The sequence below is a fragment of the Urocitellus parryii genome, chromosome 2 (genome assembly GCF_045843805.1).
Source record: "Urocitellus parryii isolate mUroPar1 chromosome 2, mUroPar1.hap1, whole genome shotgun sequence".
NCBI classification, from domain to species: domain Eukaryota; kingdom Metazoa; phylum Chordata; class Mammalia; order Rodentia; family Sciuridae; genus Urocitellus; species Urocitellus parryii.
The window spans coordinates 25,146,707-25,165,923 of record NC_135532.1 but is presented as its reverse complement, the minus strand read 5'-3'; the positions used below and the strand labels follow the sequence as shown (position 1 = coordinate 25,165,923).

Sequence of the window (19,217 nt, the reverse complement as noted above, 5' to 3'; positions counted from 1 at the left end):
GCCCTTGGAACCACCTACAAACTCGTCCATTTCATGGAGAAACGTACTCAGAGGCTGGCTTATAGTATTTCAGGTCTATGGACATGATACCTCCCAATGGAAAACTTCAGAGAAAATCTATTAAGTCAATGTTTTCATTGACTTATCACTCCCTAAGTTAATACCATCATGTCTTGCTCAAAGAGGAAAAGAAGGTAGCAGGAGGTGTAATTCACATGGGACAAGACTGTATACTTTTCTGCATGAACAATCATCAACAACTTTCAGTTCCTGAGTCTCTAAAGACCACCCCCCCACACCGCCTTTTTATTGGGGGGGGGGTACTGGAATTGAACCCTGGAGCACTTAACCACTGAGCCATACCCCCAGCCGTGTGTGTGTGTGTGTGTGTGTGTGTGTGTGTGTGTGTTAATTTTATGATAGGTTGTACTAAGTTGCTTAGGGCCTCACTAAGTTGTGGAGGCTGGCTTTGAACTTGTGATCCTCCTGCCTCAGCCATCCAAGTCCCTGGGATTACCATTCCTGGCTGACCTACCCATTTTCATCCTCAAATCTCTTGACCTCTGAGAACAGAGGTTTTGTGCTTCCAAAACTGTGTGCTGACAAACTCACAGAGACATTGTGGGGCATCTTAAAACTCCCAGGGTAGCACATCAGTGCTGGGTCTCTGTTGGCCCTCAGGAGCTCCAGTTCACAGTCTGACATTAGTGCAACACAGCTCACTTCATTCCTTTTGGTGATACCTAATCTTAGTAGAGCTGAGGTTTTGGATGTTGCTGTGATAAAAAGTACACACGGAAAAGCTGTGAAACAGGAACCGAAGGTAGCATGGTCCAACCTGCTTCTACAGTTTGAGAAGCTGTGCTGGGCCCCACAGCCCACACCTACCACTAGTAAGCATGGTTTCTCACATGAAATGGAAATATAGTTATTTTCTTTCAATTTATGCTTGTTTTTCAAAATGGCAATTACATTGTTAAGACATAGACACCTAAGTCACCTAGATCTATCTACTTAGTAAATGGAGTTGTGAGTATGTATTTGGCCTTGGGAATCTGAAAAAAAATTATGGAGACATTGGTCACTGCAAATGGAACCTTCTACCCTATGCCTCATATAGTGCCACGAGGGGCCATCTTGAGGGGAAGGGCCATGATTCCAGAAGGGGCAAGATCAAGGGCTCACAGCTGTCTTCATGCTTAAATTACCTGGGAATTGCCCTAAGGGTCAGTTTAGGTCAAACTCATTCTTTTGCGGCTTTACTTGGAGGGAGATGTCTCAAGTCACAGCACCTTGCACATAGAGCCTGAGGTCGGGAGATTGGAGGGGTGGGTCTCTGCAGTTAGAATCCAGGAAGGAGATACTCCTTTTGGATACAATGGTCTCTATCAATGGGAGAAGAGGGAGGAATGTTCTTTTGAAGAGACCATGGGGAGTCATCAATGAGAAGGTCCCCTGTGTGTGCACAGGTATGTACGATGTGCACATTGACAGAGTAAACAGTCCAACTGTGCAGGGAACCAATGGCTCCATTGGTGGATGGGATGGGAGGCCTCCTTGGAGGGGAATGAAAACAGTCCCCAGCATTTGGCAGGCTCACCACCAGCAAGTGTGCCAGGGGCTTCCCTTTATGAAAAAAAGTGTGTGTGGGGGGGTCACTCTCCACTCGAGCCCTTGAGAACCTAAGTGGGGTCTGGTTCATGGGGGGCCACCGTGGAAAGGAACTCCAGTGGAGACAGAGGCTGCAAGCTTGGGAGCCTTGGCACTGAGGCCTTGGGAGCTGCAGCTGAGAAGACCCTGGTTGATACCCAAAGGAAAATAGATGGGAAGGGAATGGTGGAGACTTCAGGAAATGAGACTCAGTCACTACAAAAACAACAGCTGCAGTAATAAGCAAGGATGAAACTTTCCAGAGGGGAGCAGGTGTCACCTCTCCCTCCCTGGTGGCTGCTCTTCCACCCAACAGTGTCAGCCCTGCTCTCCTGCACCCCAGCTTCCCTCCCACGTGCCGCCATTGCCTTTCCTGGCTGGGATCACCATAAAAGCCTATATCTGGATTTTTAATTCCCTGGCTCCTTCTCAGTGGTGGCCAGGAGTGGGTGCCCTGCAGCTGTAGGTCACACTGGGTGAGACTGGCATGGAGCACTGTTATTTTTGCCTTCCCACAGGGGCCTGCTCTTCTTAGAGGGGAGTAGTGACCATTGCTGATCTATTCCAATGACAAAAGAAGCCACAAAACCCACCAGAAAGAAAAAAATAAATTTTAAAGAAGAGGGGGAGGAAAGAAATCAGTGGAGAAAAGCTAAGTTTGAAATTCACTGCCCTGTCCACAGCACAGCTGCAGGCCTGTGGTCTCAGGGAAAGGTGGCGTTCTGCCTATCTGTGTGGCTGGCCCCCTGCTGAGGATGGCTGGGATGGTCCAAGTCCCTTCATTGGTGGAGGGGCCACACCTGCTCAGGTGAGCTGTTCCCAGGACCACACCAGATGGAGAAGAAGAGCAGGCCAATAGGGAGGGGCCATGTGTATTTCACTTTTGCTGATTGATTCCTGGAGATATGGAGTCATGGGTGGTCAAGAAAGAAAATAGGATCAAGAAGTGAGAACATGCAAATACTCCAACTAGTCCTTTTGAAGCCAGATTTAAAATTAGGTAGTCAGTGTAGTTAGGTAAATTGGGTCTAATATCGAGTGAAATCTAAAATGGAGGCCATGAGAATGAATTCCCGGAAAAGTTGAGCAACTCTCGGAATGTTAATGAAGTCCAGGGAACAGCCCCCAGCAGATTTGAAGATAGCCCATCCCAAAGAAATGTTAATGAACAGCAAATTTAAAGATGCTGACCGGGAAGTGCCCAGATGACTTCTTTGGCCCACCTGTGTCCCACCCCTCGGGCCTTCCCACCTACATTCCATCACCAAAAACTATAAAATGGAGAGACAACCGCACTTCAGCGGATTCCCCCTCTTGGGTCCCCTTCTTCCTCCGGGAGAAGTCTTTTCTGCTGTCCTTTAATAAACTTCTAATTTCTACTCTGACCTTGTGTGCTTCTCTGGTGTTATTCTTCAACATTGGGGAAGCAAGGACTTGTCACCGGTCAACAACAGTAACACTTTGTCCAGAGGGAAAGCCCATCTCTCCTCACATCCTCAGTGGTTGGGGATCATCCTCTTATTGGGAAAGCCTCTCATGGTTCTGACTGAACTAAACCACTCCAATGGCCAAATATTAGTCCTTTCAACATGCATCCTCATAGTTTTGACCCAGACAGATCTGTTTTTGATCTTGTTCTAGTTCACAGGGTATTTCATGGCAGGTTGTATACAGTGGCAGGCAGCCATGCAACATCTGCATTTAGCAGGCAGCCCCACATATTATCAGAGGTGCTTAGATAGAGGGGTGCTTGTCGCAGCCAACAACACAGACTGATGTATGTGCCGCCATCTGTGAGTAGCAGAGTCAAGGCGTGATTAGTTCCACTGCTAACTGTTATGAGGCTGTCTTTATAACAACAGACACGTAAAAATTATGGCTCCCCGCGAGGCTTCAGCAGCCTACCGCTGTGCTGGGTAAGACACTTCATTCGTTCAGGCAGGTTTGCTCAGGCTTTTTACAGGAGACATAATTGCTTTTGTTACACATTCACAAGAATCAGGAAAAGACATTCTTTAGGGTCCTCATTTCCAATGCCCTACTTACCAACTTCATCCCTGATGTTTGCAAGTTCGATTGACAGCTCTTTTTCTTTCACAAGGGCACTTTCATTCTGAAAAAACAAAACGGATACCGAGAGTCCCCTAGTTTTATGCTAAATAAGTACTTTCACATGTTTAATTAATGAATCATATTAAGCAAATATTTAGAAGTCCAGCCCTTAAGGAGATAATTTTTCTAATTATATAAGCATATAAAAACTTACAAAGCCAACTCTGACTCATTCATTTGTATTCATTCAAATGGCAAAGCCTGCAATATAATATTAATAACACCCATGGTTGTGCTTTTCTGTTACACTCTTGTAAATCATCCTGCCACAATTTCTTGCACATCTGTCTCCTACACATCAATAAACTGTCATATATTTTTATACACCACTAACTTCTGTAACTAGTTGAGATTTTTGACCTTGAAAAAGTCCATGTTTTCGTTCTCTGAGGGACAGAATCTTGCTTTGCCACTGTCCCCTTAAACTTACCCTTTTGTCCATACTTGGGTAGCTACCTAATGAATAATGGCGATCAGAACAGAAGCCTTGACTTGAAACATTCTCAGAACAGTACTTCAGGTTTCCATTTTTTTTTTTTTTGTTCCACTATTGACATTAATAGAAGGGACAGGAAGAAATCACACATAGTGCAAAGTATGCCATTTGCAACTCACTGACCGCCACGTTGTTTTCAAATCAAATATTTTCCATGACTCATAATAGAGAAGTAGTTGAAGATGGGCTGAATGTGTGAGCTGGGTGACTGACTAAGTCACCATAAAGAGTTTATTATGATTTTATTACTAAATAACACCACTAATATTAGGACTGCTGGCAATAAGTCAGAGATACCAGCCCTTCTAAGAAAATCTGTCACTCAACAGAATGTAATCCCAAAGTAAGTCGATGTCCAGAGAGAGAATTTTGGCTAAAATGTAGACCAAACACCTAGTTTAGATCTCATTAGGACCTTGGGAATATTTTTTATGCTTTGCATGTTCAATGTCCTCCAAAGGCCCCTGTGTTAAAGGCTTGGTCCCCAGGATGGTGCCATCGGGAGATGCTGTGGAGCCTTTAAGAGGTGGGGCTTGCTGGGAGGTCCTTAGGTCATTGGGGGCATTTAAGGGGATTGTGGGATCTCTTATCTCTTTTTTGCTTCATGAGGTGGCCATGAGGTGAGAAGTTTGCTCTGTCACATGCTGCCTTCGCTGTCTACCACCCAGGAGAAGCCCAAAGCAATGGGCTCAACTGATCTTGGGCTGGAACCTCCAAAACTTTGATCCAAAATAAAACTTTTCCCTTTTTAAGTTAATCATCTCAGGTATTTTGTTATAACTAATATAATGTTCTTTCCTTACTTTGCTTTTGGTTTCAGCACCTCTGATGAACCTGTGCTCAATGAATTAAACTAAAGGTGATTCTCAGAATCTGCATGTGCTGCATTTGGACTTGGGTAACAAGGGTTGGTACTTTGAGTTCCTAGGAGAATCTTGGGTTATCCAAAAGGCCGATGCTAAGCAAAGTCATAATATTCTTAATACCAAAAATAGAACTTTTTTCATAAAAAATCGAGAATTATTATTGTCACAAATATCAACAATTATTAGCTAAAATTTCTTTTTAAGAAAGTAGCAACAGATCCATCCTTTGAGGGACAATGGACTCTGCTGTGGTCTAAATGTTTGTGTCCCCCAAGTTCATGTGTCAAAATCTTAACACCCAAGGTGATGTTATTAGGGGTTGGGGCGTTTGGAAGGTGATTAGGTCAGAGGGTGGAGCCCTCATGAATGGGATTAATTCCTTTCTAAAAACAAAACAAAAGTCCCAGAGAACAGCCTTGCCCCTTCAGCAAGTGAGGATACAGCAAGAAGCCACTATAAGAGGGCCCTCACCAGGCACCAGATCTGTTGGCACCTCGATCTTGGACTTCCCAGCCTCCAGAACTGTAAGAAGTAAACTTCTCTTGTTTATAAGCCACCCAATTCAAGATATTTTGTGATAGCAGCCCAAGTGAACTACGATGGGTTCCCCCATCTCATCCAGTCTCCAGCAGCCTTGCTTTCCCTGAATTCAGGGCTGAGAGTGTCCATCTTCCTAATGGTTAAATGATGCTACCTCCATGCCATACCCACTGCACAGGGTTGCCATGAGGGTTAAATAAAGTGACATATGTGATAAACTTGCAAGAGTGTCCAGCACTTAGCAAGCTCATTCCAGTGTGAGGTGTTGTTATAGTTGCAGGGTTTCTTTTTATTTTATTTGCAAGTAGATAATATCCTATAATAGGTACTTTTCTATATTAATTATCAACTGTGTTTCTAATTTACACATCATTCTTGTCCTCTGGGTCTGGAGCACCTCCCTGGCTCTGCCCAAACTCTACTCAAAGGTGTTTTGTTTTTTGTTTTTTTTCCTGAACTGGAGATCAAGCCCAGGGGTCTCACACATGCTAGGCAAGCACTTCCTCCCCGAGCCACATCTCCAGCCCCTACACTAAGTTTTGATGCAGCTCAAAGAATACAGAACCCAGAAGAGGGAAAAACGTCCTAATCAAACTGATCCCAGGGATTATACACTGTTCTAACAATATTGCTAGCTGACAACCAACTTGTTAGTATTTTGGTCAGTGGTCATTGCATTATTTACCATAAGATAATCTTAAAAAAAAACTAACTTGCTTCTCCTTATCAAAGACAATTTTGAATACTCATGTCCTCTAATTCCCAAACACAGCCAGAGAACTGAAACCCTGTATTTATCAGTTGAGAAATAGCCTCAGCCAGGTGTAGCATGGAACCGCCAGAACTTAACAAAAACAACAAACTAACTTCCATTTCTATTCCAAAGCCAACACATTTCCCTGAGCTCCTGTAGGCCTATCAGATCTTAGCAGAGTCCTGCCCCAGGGGTTTTCCACATCACAATAGACTATTCTGGCTAAAATGCAGACCAAATACTGAGTGCAAATACCATCAAGGCCTTGTGAATGTTTGCTATACTTTGCAAGTTCAATGTCTCCCCAAAGCCCATGTGTTAAAGGCTTGGTCCCCAGGGTGGGTGCTAGTGGGAGATGCTGTGGAGCCTTTAAGAGGTGGTGGTGGGGGGCACAGAATAGTCAGGCATTTGGGGAAGGAGTGGCTGGAAGGTCCCTTGAGGGGACTGGACTCAGCAGGTACCTACTGGTGATGGAGGAGGTGGAGGATGAAGACTGACTCACTTCAGTGGAAAGCTAATGCCGACGCTTGGTGGCCAGGCCTTTAGGAGAAACAAGTAAGATTGACAGGGACGGGGTGAGAGAATTTAAAAAAAAAGGAGCATGGGGGGAAAGAAGACGGATGGGAAGAGATGTGAAAGGAGAAGTGGGAAGGAAATAGAAGTGAGACTGGAGACCCTGAACCTTCCCCACCTGAGCAAGCAGGCTGCCATCAGAGGGATGGGTGAGCCTGAATAAGGGCTGGGTGTGGCTCAGTGGTGGTGTGGCTCAGTGGTAGAGTGCCTGCCTCACAAGCAGTGGATCCCCAGCAGCACCAAATATTTAAAAATAAAATAAAGACTGAACAAGGCTGACCCCGTCCAGTCTCGCATGGCCATCTTTTTTTCAGGTTCACACTAGAAAACCAACCAGTTTTCAAGTAGAGTCATCAGATGCCTCAGCAAGGAAGGGTGGGCTGCTGAACATAAGCTACAGACTCCTGACTAAAATTTAAGGAACATACGAGGGTCGGGGATGTCATTCAGTGGTGGAGTACTTGCCTAGCACGAAAGAGTCCTGGGTTCCATCCCCAGCACAGTACCGAATAAAAGATGGGTCTGTAAGTTCTGGCTAAAGATTATTCACTAATTAATAAAGATTATTATCCATGCTAACCTCTACCTAGCACTGATCATAGGCCAGGCCCAGTGCTGGGTGAGCCTTTTCCCTCATACTACTCAAAGTATAGTTGTCTCTTGGTGTCAGCGGAACTTGGTTCCAGGATCCCCAGCCCCAACTAGGATACCAACATTCGTAGATGCTCAAGTCCCTGATATAAGATGTGTAGTATTTGCATATAACCCATGGATACCCTCCTGCAGACTTTAAATCATCTCTAGATGATTTATAATCCCTAATTATAAATCTTGCCTAATAAGAGTTATAAATGGCTCTTATGCTGTATTATTTAGGGGATAGTGACAAGAAAAAAAAAAAAAAGGTCTGCACATGTTCAATCAGATGCGATTTTTCCCCCTGAATATGTTTGATCTGTGATTGGTTGGATCTGTGGATGCAGAATCCACAGATACAAGGGCCAATTATACTGTCCAGGTTTCCTCTGGTTTATTTCCCTTTATGGGTGAGGGAGCTGGGGCTCTTCAGGGAAGTAACCAGCCTCTCTCTGCACAACCTGCTAGGAAACAGCAAAGGTGGGAGTTCCAATCCTGCACCCTCACTGTTCTTCACTTTCATGGATTCAAATTGCATTTGCCCTCAGACTGGATCTTGGCACTTGAACCACTCAGCTTTTCATGTCTGACTCAGGGAGAGGCAGAGCCAGCTCCTGACTGATCTGGCCCCATGGAAAATTCTCTGGCTGCCTCACTCCCCACCAGACAGCCTGCACTCCCTGGGTTTGTCCTTGCTATAGATTTGTGGGTTGCATCTTGGTACATTTCCAGTGTGTGGACCCTCTTCAGTACAGCCTCCGTGAAGGCTGACAGCTCTTATCCCTGACAGCTCTGGAAAGACCTTTCTGATGGCCTCTGAACACATTCTTGCTGAAGATACTGGCACAGCTCAGCCCAAGCTCCCGAAAGCCAGCCAGCCGGCGCAGCCTGGCAACAACTCTTCTTTCTTAAGTGCTTGTTTTTGAAATGATATCAACCCTCCTAATTTATAAATTCTCTGCATCAAGCAAGCTGCTCTTTGCTTCCTGCAAGCCAAACCAGAATGACGTAGTGTGACCCTGCAATGAAATGAGTCAACAGCCGTGACTGCACGAACAGCGGTCCTCAGACAAGAGGTGAACTTCAAGGAACCTTCCATCACTACTCTGTGCTGCAAGTGTCACCCCATGCATCCTGGCTCAATGGAATCCAGCAGTGGTCTTCTCTTACGAAGCCCTTAGGTTCTGAGGAATATTCAGGAATCCCTCTAAAAAGTCACATCCAGTTGCCTGAAGTTAATGAAATGTTGTTTCATTAAGGTTGTTCCCAAACCTCAGGCAGGTCCAGGGCGATGACAGGGTGGGATGACTGGACTATGAGCAAGGACTCTGACAGCCCAGGGTTAGATCAGCGCTTCCCTACTAGGGGATGAGTGGAAAATTCCTAACTGGTGCCAAGCACATGAGATCCTGTGTTCACTCAAGAGGGCTAAAAATAGAACACGGTACTTAACCATCCAAACTATCCTGGTGATATAGTCCAGGAATCACAAAGCCAAAGAAGGCCATTCCTCTAAAGTGACTGTTTACTCCACGGCAGGCTTAACTGGAACTGGACACGCATTGGAACACTCTTCTATAACCCAAACCAGCAGCTGCATCTTCTTAGCCACCTCTTTTATTTAGTCACGTCTCTCTCTCTTTGCACTCCTAGTTCTCCTTTCTTTTCCGCATGGTCTATGGAGGCCATTCAAAGATGGAATCCGAGATGAGTTAGTCCCATGAAACATCCAACCACCCCCTTTACTCCTACACCCAAACACACCACTGCAGGTCTGCTCTGGTGGAGCCTACCCTTCTTTTTAGACCTGGATCCCAAATGCCAAGGTCTTTCCCAAACTCCTGGGAGAATGCCGCCTTTCGTTTTTCCTAGTTAGGGAAGCCTGATAAAGCATACAACCTACTCATCATTTCATTAACTTCAAGCAACTGGATGTGTGGCCAAGCCCCAAGCAAAGCTGCCACACTCTGTTATTTCAACATGCTTGGTCAATGAGAGTTCTCTGCTCAGATGGTTGATGCCACCCTGTGAACACGGTGGGGACAGGGAATGAAAATGCCTCTCATTGTTAGCATCACCCGTGAGATTCCACACTCGGGTGCTGGCCACCTAACCCCTCCTCGAATAAGAAACCAATACTCATTTTTAAAACGCCTGTTTTAAAAATGAGTACTGGGTGATTCTGAGGTGCACTCACCCCTAATTAATCCAGAGATAGGAAACTCATACAAAACAACATATTCTTCCTGAGTGACTATAATGCACCAGGCAGGGTATTTCTGCTTTTGAAGAGGTTGTCTCTCAGAGTTAGTCAGTGCATAAGCAATGCCAAAACAACATGATTTAATTCACTGGGGCAAGGCTGTCTTAATGATTTAAACTGAGACCACAGGATGAATAAACAGAGGGATTTAAAGTGGCACCCCAGAAAAAGACCAGGAGAACCAGTGACACAAAATAGCACCTGGGTCTTTCTGGTAACTTCTGTCATACCACTAGATTCTATTTATTTATTTTGCAATAGTGGGTATTGAATCTAGGGCCTGGCGCATGCTAGGCAAGTACTCTGCCACAGAGCTACATCCCCAGCCCCTTTTATGTTATTTTGAGACAATGTCCCCCTAAGTTGCCCAGGCTGGTCTTGAACTTTTGATCCTCCTGTTTCAGCCTCCTGAGTAGCTGGAAATCACAGGCATAGGCCACTATGACTGACCCAGGGCCTTTCTTCTTCTTTTTCTCTCTGTTTGTGATACTTCCTGTAGGAATTCTTGGTTAGTTTCAAGGAGTACTGAGGACAGTTTCCCAAAATTCACTGTAGTGCTGAGCATTTTTATCAACTCATTTTCTCCCTCACAAGATTGTTTATACATATATATGTGTGTGTGTGTGTATAGAGATAGATATACATACATACTTACATATATACACACGTGTGTGTGTGTGTGTGTGTGTATATATATATATATATATATAATAGGCAAGCACAAAATACAAGCGTGTGTATATATGTATGTGTGTGTGTGTTTGTGTCTATGCACACACACATATTAAAGAAAAGGAAAGAAAATTTACAAATGTAAGCCAAAAAGACTGTCTTAATTATTCTTTCCTATTTTTAGCTCTGAAATCAGTGCAGATCAGGAAAATCCAACCATGTAACCTCTGTCATATTTTTCAAAGCCAAACAAAAGAACCACAATGAGGGATAAATGCAAAGTTTATGGAATTCTGGCATCTGAGGAAATACATGCATCCTTTCTATTGTGAATTTAAAAAATTCACACACGACACACACACATACTAAATGGCATAGAGGTTAAGAAGTTTTCTTTCTTCTCTGAAACAATACTGCTTTTCACCCTTGAATTCCGGTTAGGGTTTATTTCAACACAGTGCAACTTTGTCTTACTAAGGAAATATTTGCTTTCATATTTCTAAATGAGCCAGCCACAAGGTGACATCAGCAGAACATATACGTCTTCAGAGCTGTTTTCAGGGCACCTTTGTGACTACTGCATTCATTTTCAATATGAATATTATGAAGACTGGCCAGATTCATAATATGGCTCTGTGGGAAAAACCCTTGGGAGGTAGACTGACCTTTTATTTTTCATTTTAGTTATTATGGCTTGAAGGCAGCACTGATACTGTGTCTCAGTTCATCAATAAGTATTATTTCTTTCACATATAATTAACTCTAAGACCACTGTAATTTTGTATAATGATTTGCTTTTGAAATGTAATTTAATATAAATCCATCAAAGGCAAAATATCATTCAAATTTAATGCTCTTCAATACATTTAAATGTCTAATTGTGTGCAAAACAAACAAAGCCAAATCTTGTATTAAAAGAACTAAAAATGACTAAACTCAGAAATTCTAACCTTCGACCTCATGCACACTGGGGACAGTCCCTGGTTAAACAGAAACATCTAGTTTACCTAAGAGCCTGTAGGTAATGAGGCAATATCATATCTGAGATATAAGAGAAATCCATATCTGGATTACTAATGAGCAATTGGAAAGGACAGAGATTAATAGGGCCAAGGGGAAAGAATGCTAATCCAAGGAAGTAATACTGAGAAATTGGGAAATTCTACGTCCCTGAGTAAGTGCGGAAGAAAGGAAAATTAGCCCAAATCATGATTTTTAATCTATTTATGTTGCACTGAAGAAGTTCTTGACCTTTTCTGGACCTACCTGTCTCTAATCACCTTCCCAAATGCATTATGTCAGAGCACCTCACATACCTGGGGGGGACAGAGAGGTTGCTGTCTCCACTCCCACCTCTACCAAGAATTTAAAGAAAAGGTAGATAAGATTAGCTCTAGTTGTAACCAAGATTATAATCAACTACCTGTGTGACTCTGCACCCTGTTCAGTCAGAGGAAGGAGAAGCTGTGCTCCATTTGTATACAATGTGTCAAAAATGCATTTTACTGCTATGTATAATTAGAAAAAATTAAAAAATAAAAAGTTTTTTTTGACAGATTAGTTTAGAGATATGCAAGTAGCTTCTACAGGCCTCAGGATAGATCCTAACCCAGCAAGACCTGGCAACATGCTCAATCTGTTAAGACAGTATGAGAAAGGACAAGTCCATTACAAGGAGAGTTGGCCAGCAAAGGAGCTTAGAAGAGACAGTCACCAGGGCCAAGAGTAATCACGCAGCCCTCTCAAGTGCATGTCAGGCAAGGGGGCGTGGGGGATGGTCATGGGCCCTTGAGCCCAGAAGCCACTGGATTCTTCAATAACATGATTTGTGGCTCAGATTCTATTTATATCAGAGCTTCTCAAAGCTAGACTCTTGATTCCAAAAAGAAATAACAGGCTTGTTGCCATTCATTTGCTTGTTGGATTATACTTCTGATTGTTAAAAAAAAAAAAAAAAAACAGGTTGGCATTCTAGTTGGTACATCTAGTTCTCTTAATAATTCAGCCTTCCTAAAATCCATCACTTCTGGGAAGTTAAGAAGTTTTGGTACATACAACATCATGCTTCATCCTGGACCACACTGAGTCCATGGTGAAGGGACCCTTTGGGATCCATCCTGATGTTCCAAAGGCCAGAATTCCTGGGTCATGCCTTTTAACTCAACATAATACAGAGGAATATTTCTGCAGATTTCAGTTCTGCTCAAAACCCCAAGATAAGTCCCTACTTTTTAATTATTTTCAAGTTAAAAGACCAAAATCTGAAATTTTCTGAAAATCCCCTCAGGCTCCCTCTGTGCTGTATTTTCTACTGTGTTTGCCCTCTTGTATGTCATCCAATTGGGTGAAAACACTTTTCCTCATGCACTCCTTGCTTGGAATTATATTCCTTCTCCTCTCGAGTTCAATAAAATTCCACCGCAAGCTTAAAGTGTAATTCATGTTCCAGTTTTTCCAAGAAAGTTAGTCCACGGTGCTGTACTTGCTTTTCCTTGGACCAGAAACAAGTATGAACAGAATCACAGAACTTTCACCTACTCTTCCTCAGACTTTTCCTACTGTTTAATCAAGTGCTCTGTATGCACTGTTGTTGCCTAGCCAACTTGTGGTTTCTCTGGAAAAGCTAGAAGTACAACAAAACCAATAACTGACAGTGCCTTTTTAGAATACTTTACTAGTTCCCATACTAACAAGGGACAGAATCAACCAGAAATAAATATTGCTAATTGGATGGGTTTTATAAGTTGGAAGTACATAAACACAAAGAGCTTTCGCAAACCATTTGTTCATTGAACAACAAAAAAAATTTTTTCATTTTATACTCTAGACAAGATTCTAGTTTTCCCCACAAACATCAGTCCCAATAAACAGATGCTAAAGAAAGAAGCATCCCTAGATTCCTATTTCTTAGTCCAACCTCTGGAACTGACTGTTAAGAGTATCTCTAACTCACCATGTTTTCCAAAACATCTTTCTCTGTACTATGAGTGAACTATAAAAAAAAAAGAAAGAAATTTTTACTTCTCAAAATAAGGATTTCTATTCTGTACCTATATAAATTGCTGAGGAAATGTTCTTTTTTAAAGGGTTATTAAGCTGGACTAAGGTAAACAGAAGTTTTATCAGACTGCCCTCTTCAAACCATGCTGATGCCGGGGTAGATAAAGCTGATTAAGACCCTGAAGGGTTCTGTGGCATTTCAGTACTGAGTTCTGAAGTTGGAGACTTCAGTGGAATCCCGTACTGTCCCAATACACAATGCTGATCTATTAGGTCCTTATCAAGTAATAAATGATTTTGGGAGACTGCCTGTGAAGTTATCCTACAAAGCAAGCAAATAAACAAAACAATTCCTTCTCTTGTTTTAAAAAAGAAAGTCTTCAATTCCTTTAAAGAGCACCTATGAATATATATCTATAAAACCTCAAATGGAATACTATTCTGAAATATAGTAAAGTCAAGAAATAGGAGTATGCACATAATGGAAAAGTTTATAGGCATAGCATAAGTCTTTAAGTTTTCATCCAGGAAGAATAATTTGTACTGAATTTAGTTTCAAGGCTAAAACATTTAAAAGCTACTTAAACGTCACACTGCTAAAGAGAAAAAATAACATTGGATTATTTTTCCCAAATCTCTGAATTCAAGAATTATACAGGGATATTTATTTTCAGGAACTTGATTTGAAAGACAATTGGGGACAGACTCACTTTAAAATATATTTTCTTAAAGGCCTAACATTTTAAAGACCCTGTTTCTCAGACATTCCTATCAGGGCTTGGGAATAGAAACTTTATACTATTGCTGTACACATGGCATATCTTTCCCTTTTATCACAACCATTGTTATACTTCCTTGGACTCTTCTTTGTGACCACTTCTCTTACAAAAGGGCTTAACCACTTCAATGTGGGGTTTGCAGATGATTGGGTGCAAATATTTTATATTTCTGTTTGCTAAAACAGAAATATGGTTCATACTCAGGGTGGCAAAAGCCAAACCCACCTAAATGGTTATTTCTATTGGAACAAAAATATCAAATGACTTTTAAGGTATCAGTTTAATTTTCTGGGGTGGGTATATAAGCCTACTTTAGGTCAAAGTTCATAAGAAGAACTGATAAGTAAGATGTTCCCTAGTGATGGCCCTGTAATGAGTTTTAAATTAAACCATATATTTTTCCTTCACCTGGTCACATACTATACCCCAAGCTATCCAGTAGCTGATGCCCACGTGAGTAGAAAGGAGGCAATTTCACCCCCTGTGAAATCCCATTTCATGCATCTTTGAGAAATTCGAATGTGCATGATAATAAAATATATCACAGAGACAAGAGCTCTTGCCAACAGTTATTGAGTGTTGAAATTAAAAGCATATCCTAATCCCTCTGTAAGCTCACAGATCAGGCAAGTGTCAAAAGCAAAGAAAGGCTTTGTGCAGGAATTGCCATACAATTCTCTGCATACTCTATTTTCAGTTCCCTGGTTGTGAATTTTCCTTCTAGTGAATCGTTGAACACACCCTCAGACTCCCTGATTCTTCAGGTTTTCATCTCTGTGTTATTCACCACTCTCTGTTGTGATGAACTACAGAAGGAAGAACTATACCTGGGTGTGCTGTTTTTTTTTTTTTTCTGACATGAAGGATACAAACTACAGGGTTATGCTATGGGTGGGGAATGGGGGGGTGGAGAGGGAAACTTTCAAAGTTCCAGCCTGGGGAAAAAAACATGCCTAGCTAGCCTCCAATCCCCTCTTGGACGTTCATCTTAGGTCTTCCAGGTACGTTACAAGGCATTAAGAATATTCCAAGGATTTCTTGACAGTTTGGTTTTTTGAGATGTTTCTACTATTTCAGGAAAATGCAACAGTTCCATTGGTGACTGCAGAATACCAAATTATGTAAGGCACTGCAGAGTATGTGAGGCCAAATGTTTCTGTGAACACCACTCACAATTCAGCACCCTGGAACGGGGAAAGGGAGGGTCCTGGGCACCAACAAAGCGCACACGCATGCTGGGGAGCCGAGGGACAGAGGCGGTCGGCTGGCGGCTTTCTCTCTGCCCTGGCCAAGGAGGAGGGGGAAGAAGAGAGAGAGGGAAGGCAAAGTACCGTCTTGTCCAGGCACTGAAGGCAGTAATAAGGCTTGCAGCAGCAATGGCCCATCCCGGCAGGCTGGCTGGTAGGGGGACCTCCTGCTTTCAACGTGTCAGCGGTGATTCCTAAGCCCAGGAACTGGCACTCGAGAAAGGGGCGCGCCGCCGGGAGCTGTCACAACTTCCATGTGGTCCCTTCGGCTACCTTATTTCTCCTAATAACTTCAGGTATCCAGGCGCCAGAGGGTTGAGAGGCAGAGGAGGGCGGAGCGGCAGCCTCAGGAATCCTGCTGCGGGAAGCCACCCTGGCGGGCGGGAGGAAGGGAGGCGACAGGCAGCAGGGAGGGTCACGGTGCCCCCGGAATCCTCAGAGTGAGGCAAATCAATAGTCGCCTAACAACGGAGCATCCGCCAGTGCATCTCCCCCGGAGGACAGCCAGCCTGCTCTAGCGGGCAGCCGCTCCCAGCCCTCCCCGAGCGAGCGCGGATGCGCCCTGCACCACGCAGACGCGCCTGGAGAGGACGCAGGACGCACACAAAAGGAGCCCGGGCTTGGGGCTTCCAGGGACGGGCCGAGGACCACCCGGCCGAGAGCGGTCAGATCCGGGCTTTCTGTTCTTCTAAGAAGTAAAGACCTTTGTAAGTGTCATGATGTGGCCTCTCCTCCCTGGCAACTCCATTTGTTGCCCATGAGAACCATTTTCCAATTTCATGCCATGAACAGTTTTTGACTTTCTTTGATGAAATCTTGACATTTGTAATATAATTTTTTTAAAAAAATTTTTAGTTGTATATGGACTCAATGCCTTTATTTGTTTTTATGTGGTGCTAGGATGGAACCCAGTGCCTGATTTTGAGACATAATTGTGAAATCACGTATACAATCCATCCAAGTGACTTCGGTAATTAAAATTGTGGTTGGGGATATATTTTTTTCCAGGTATTTCTCCAAAGCAAATGGGCATAAAAGCTTAGAGGACTTGATTTTTTTTTAAGTCAATTGATTAATTATTTTTAATTAAAAAATTAAAAATAGAAAAGGGCAAAAGTTATTTTCAAAACAGACTTGGTATTTAAAAATTATATTTAAGTAATCCTGAAATTAAAGATGCAAATATTGGCAAGATTGACTTTGACCCAGAGAAGAAATTCCAAAATTTGTGATGAGCAGAAATACACAATTACATTTTCATCCAATAAAGTTGCCTTGGCTAGAAGCAGACAATAGTTGCTGAAATTAGATGATTTTACTAATTTAACTGAGATTTTCTAAGCAGATTTTAACTAAATAGCTAGTACAGGTTATGTTGATTTACTTGTAGAAAGACAAAAGTATTTGGTCAAATATGGACAAAGTGGAATATTTGGAATGCTTGTCCTAAATGTGACAAAATAAATGCGAATCTTTTAAAGTTAGCAGATAAATTAGCACAATCCTTTAGGAAGGCAATTTGGCCATACCTACCACATTTTAAAATATCCAAATACTTTTTGACCCAAGTTTTCCCTTCTATCCTATGGTAATACATCAATACTCAAGAGTGTATGTGTCAGGATCTTCAATTCAACATCATTTGTAATAGCATAAAAATAGGAAATACCCTAGGTTTCTGAAACCTTCCTACTATATGGAAAGGTGATACACTGTGCTGTGAAAAAGTAAACTTTTTTTTTTTTTGGTGGGGGGTAACCAGGGATTGAAATCAGGGGCACTCAACCACATCCCCAGCCCTATTTTGTAGTTTATTTAGAGACAGGGTCTCATTGAGTTGCTTGGGATCCTCCTGCCTCAGCCTTCTGAGGAGCTGGAATTTCAGGTGAGCACCACCATGCCCACCCAGGGAAGGTAAATTTTTATCAAAAACAAAGCAAGCATGTTCATTTGTGGATGCATTTGTTTTGTTTAGAATGAAGCTTTGAAAGCACGAATGCTATCCATGAAATAGCCGCTAGCCCTGGCAGAATGGGAAACAGGTGAATGAGCTCATTTCCACTGTTAGCCTATTGCCAGTATGTTTTAATTTCATTGTTTTAAAAGAAGTAAACTAGGGAATAGGCAAGGACCACCCACTGTCCGGGCTCTGTGATGTTAAACAGAGCTGCTTCCTCTCATAGGCTTATATGCTCTTTGGTGGTGAGATTGGGCTAGCCTAGCCAGTACCTTGAACATGAACCTGGGATGAAAGATGTTCCTAGAACCTTTGAAACCTTGGGAGAAAAACGTTACATTGTAAGAAGCAGTTGTTTTGTACACCCATGTTTATAGTGGCCTTATTTACAAGAACCAAATGTAGAAGTAAATAAGTGTGTATTAAAGGACGAATGAATAAAGAAAATGTGGTGCATACATGCAATGGAATATTATTTAGCCCTAAAAAGGAAGTTTTTTTTTTTTTCCCTTTGGTTCTGGGGATAGAACTCAGGGACTTGTGCATGCCATGTGCTCTACACTGAGCTGTACCCTTAGACTGTAAAGGGCAGGAAATTTGATGCTACAAATTTCTACAACTTGGATGAACCTTGAAGATACTGTGCTAAGTAAAATCAGCTAAATACAAAAGGATACATATTGCATGATTCCACTTATATGAGAACCTAGAGTTAGCAATTCACAGAAACTGGTTGTCATGGGGAGACGGGATCTGTTTAACCGGTTCAGACTTTCAGTTCTGCAAGATGAAGAAGGTTCTGGAGATGCCACAATGTGAATATATTCAACAACACTGAACTGTATGTTTAACAATAGTTAAAATAGTAAATTTTATTTGTATTTTACTATAATTAAACAAAAATGTGGTGGCTTGAAGTCCCCTGGAGTCCCCTGTACACCAAGTATCCACCAAATCAAGATAGGCAGAGGCCCTTGTGGAAGAGCCAGAGGCCCTGGGGGAGGTTGCACAAAGCTAACCCCCTCCCCAGCATGATGGAAAGAATGATTTCTTCAGGCAAAAATGATCTTCCTTCAGATAAAGTTTGCCTTAGGAAAGGATTTCTTTCTAAATTAGAATTTAGACTGCACCTTAGGAGAAAATGGCTGCTTATTTTTGGGCCATGTATGAGAGCTCTTGCTAGCAGTTGTCCAAGGAGAAGAGGGTGAGACTGCAGAATCCCCTCCAAAGAAAGTTTGGCTTCTCTTCCTGTGCTCAGAGAGCACTAAAGGACAAGCCCTGTGGTTGGCTCAGTCCCTCCTGAAATTGCACATGTGGCATGATCTCAGCCCAAATAAACCCCATGATGAGAAATGTACCAGTGTTCTAGAATTGTGTCTTCTTTGTTTTGTTTTCATGTTATAAAAATAATATGCATACCCCAAATAGAGATAAATACAAAGGACCTTCCTCTTCCCGTGTCCAGTTTCAACAATCATCAAGATTTTGACATCTGTTGAAACATCTGTTTCATCTATCCATTTTTTACCTTTTCCAAATTAACCTTTCATCACCCAGATTCCACAATTGTTTGGGTGCAGAGCAGGCTGAACTGTGTTGTCTGCAGGGCAGGCTGAACAGATGTTGGCTGCAAGATAGCCCATGCACTCAAACCCCCCTCTATCTGGTCCTT

At 42.6% G+C, this 19,217-nt stretch overlaps 1 protein-coding gene across 6 annotated transcripts in view; it reads right to left on the bottom strand.

The window, feature by feature from the left end:
- Window positions 1–19,217, bottom strand: part of Mtus2 (microtubule associated scaffold protein 2) — a 394,770-nt gene that overhangs the window by 48,010 nt on the left and 327,543 nt on the right. For 3 of the 6 annotated variants that reach the window (XM_026388391.2, XM_077795146.1, XM_026388392.1), the window contains exons 1-2: window positions 15,673–15,775; window positions 3,697–3,763 (exon numbers count right to left, since the gene is read on the bottom strand). In XM_026388391.2, coding sequence (XP_026244176.1) covers window positions 3,697–3,763; window positions 15,673–15,726 — 121 coding nt within the window. In that variant the 5' untranslated portion in view covers window positions 15,727–15,775. Of the gene's footprint in view, window positions 1–3,696; window positions 3,764–15,672; window positions 15,776–19,217 lie in introns of those variants that run through there. The other 3 variants (XM_026388390.2, XM_026388389.2, XM_077795145.1) reach the window with 1 other exon arrangement.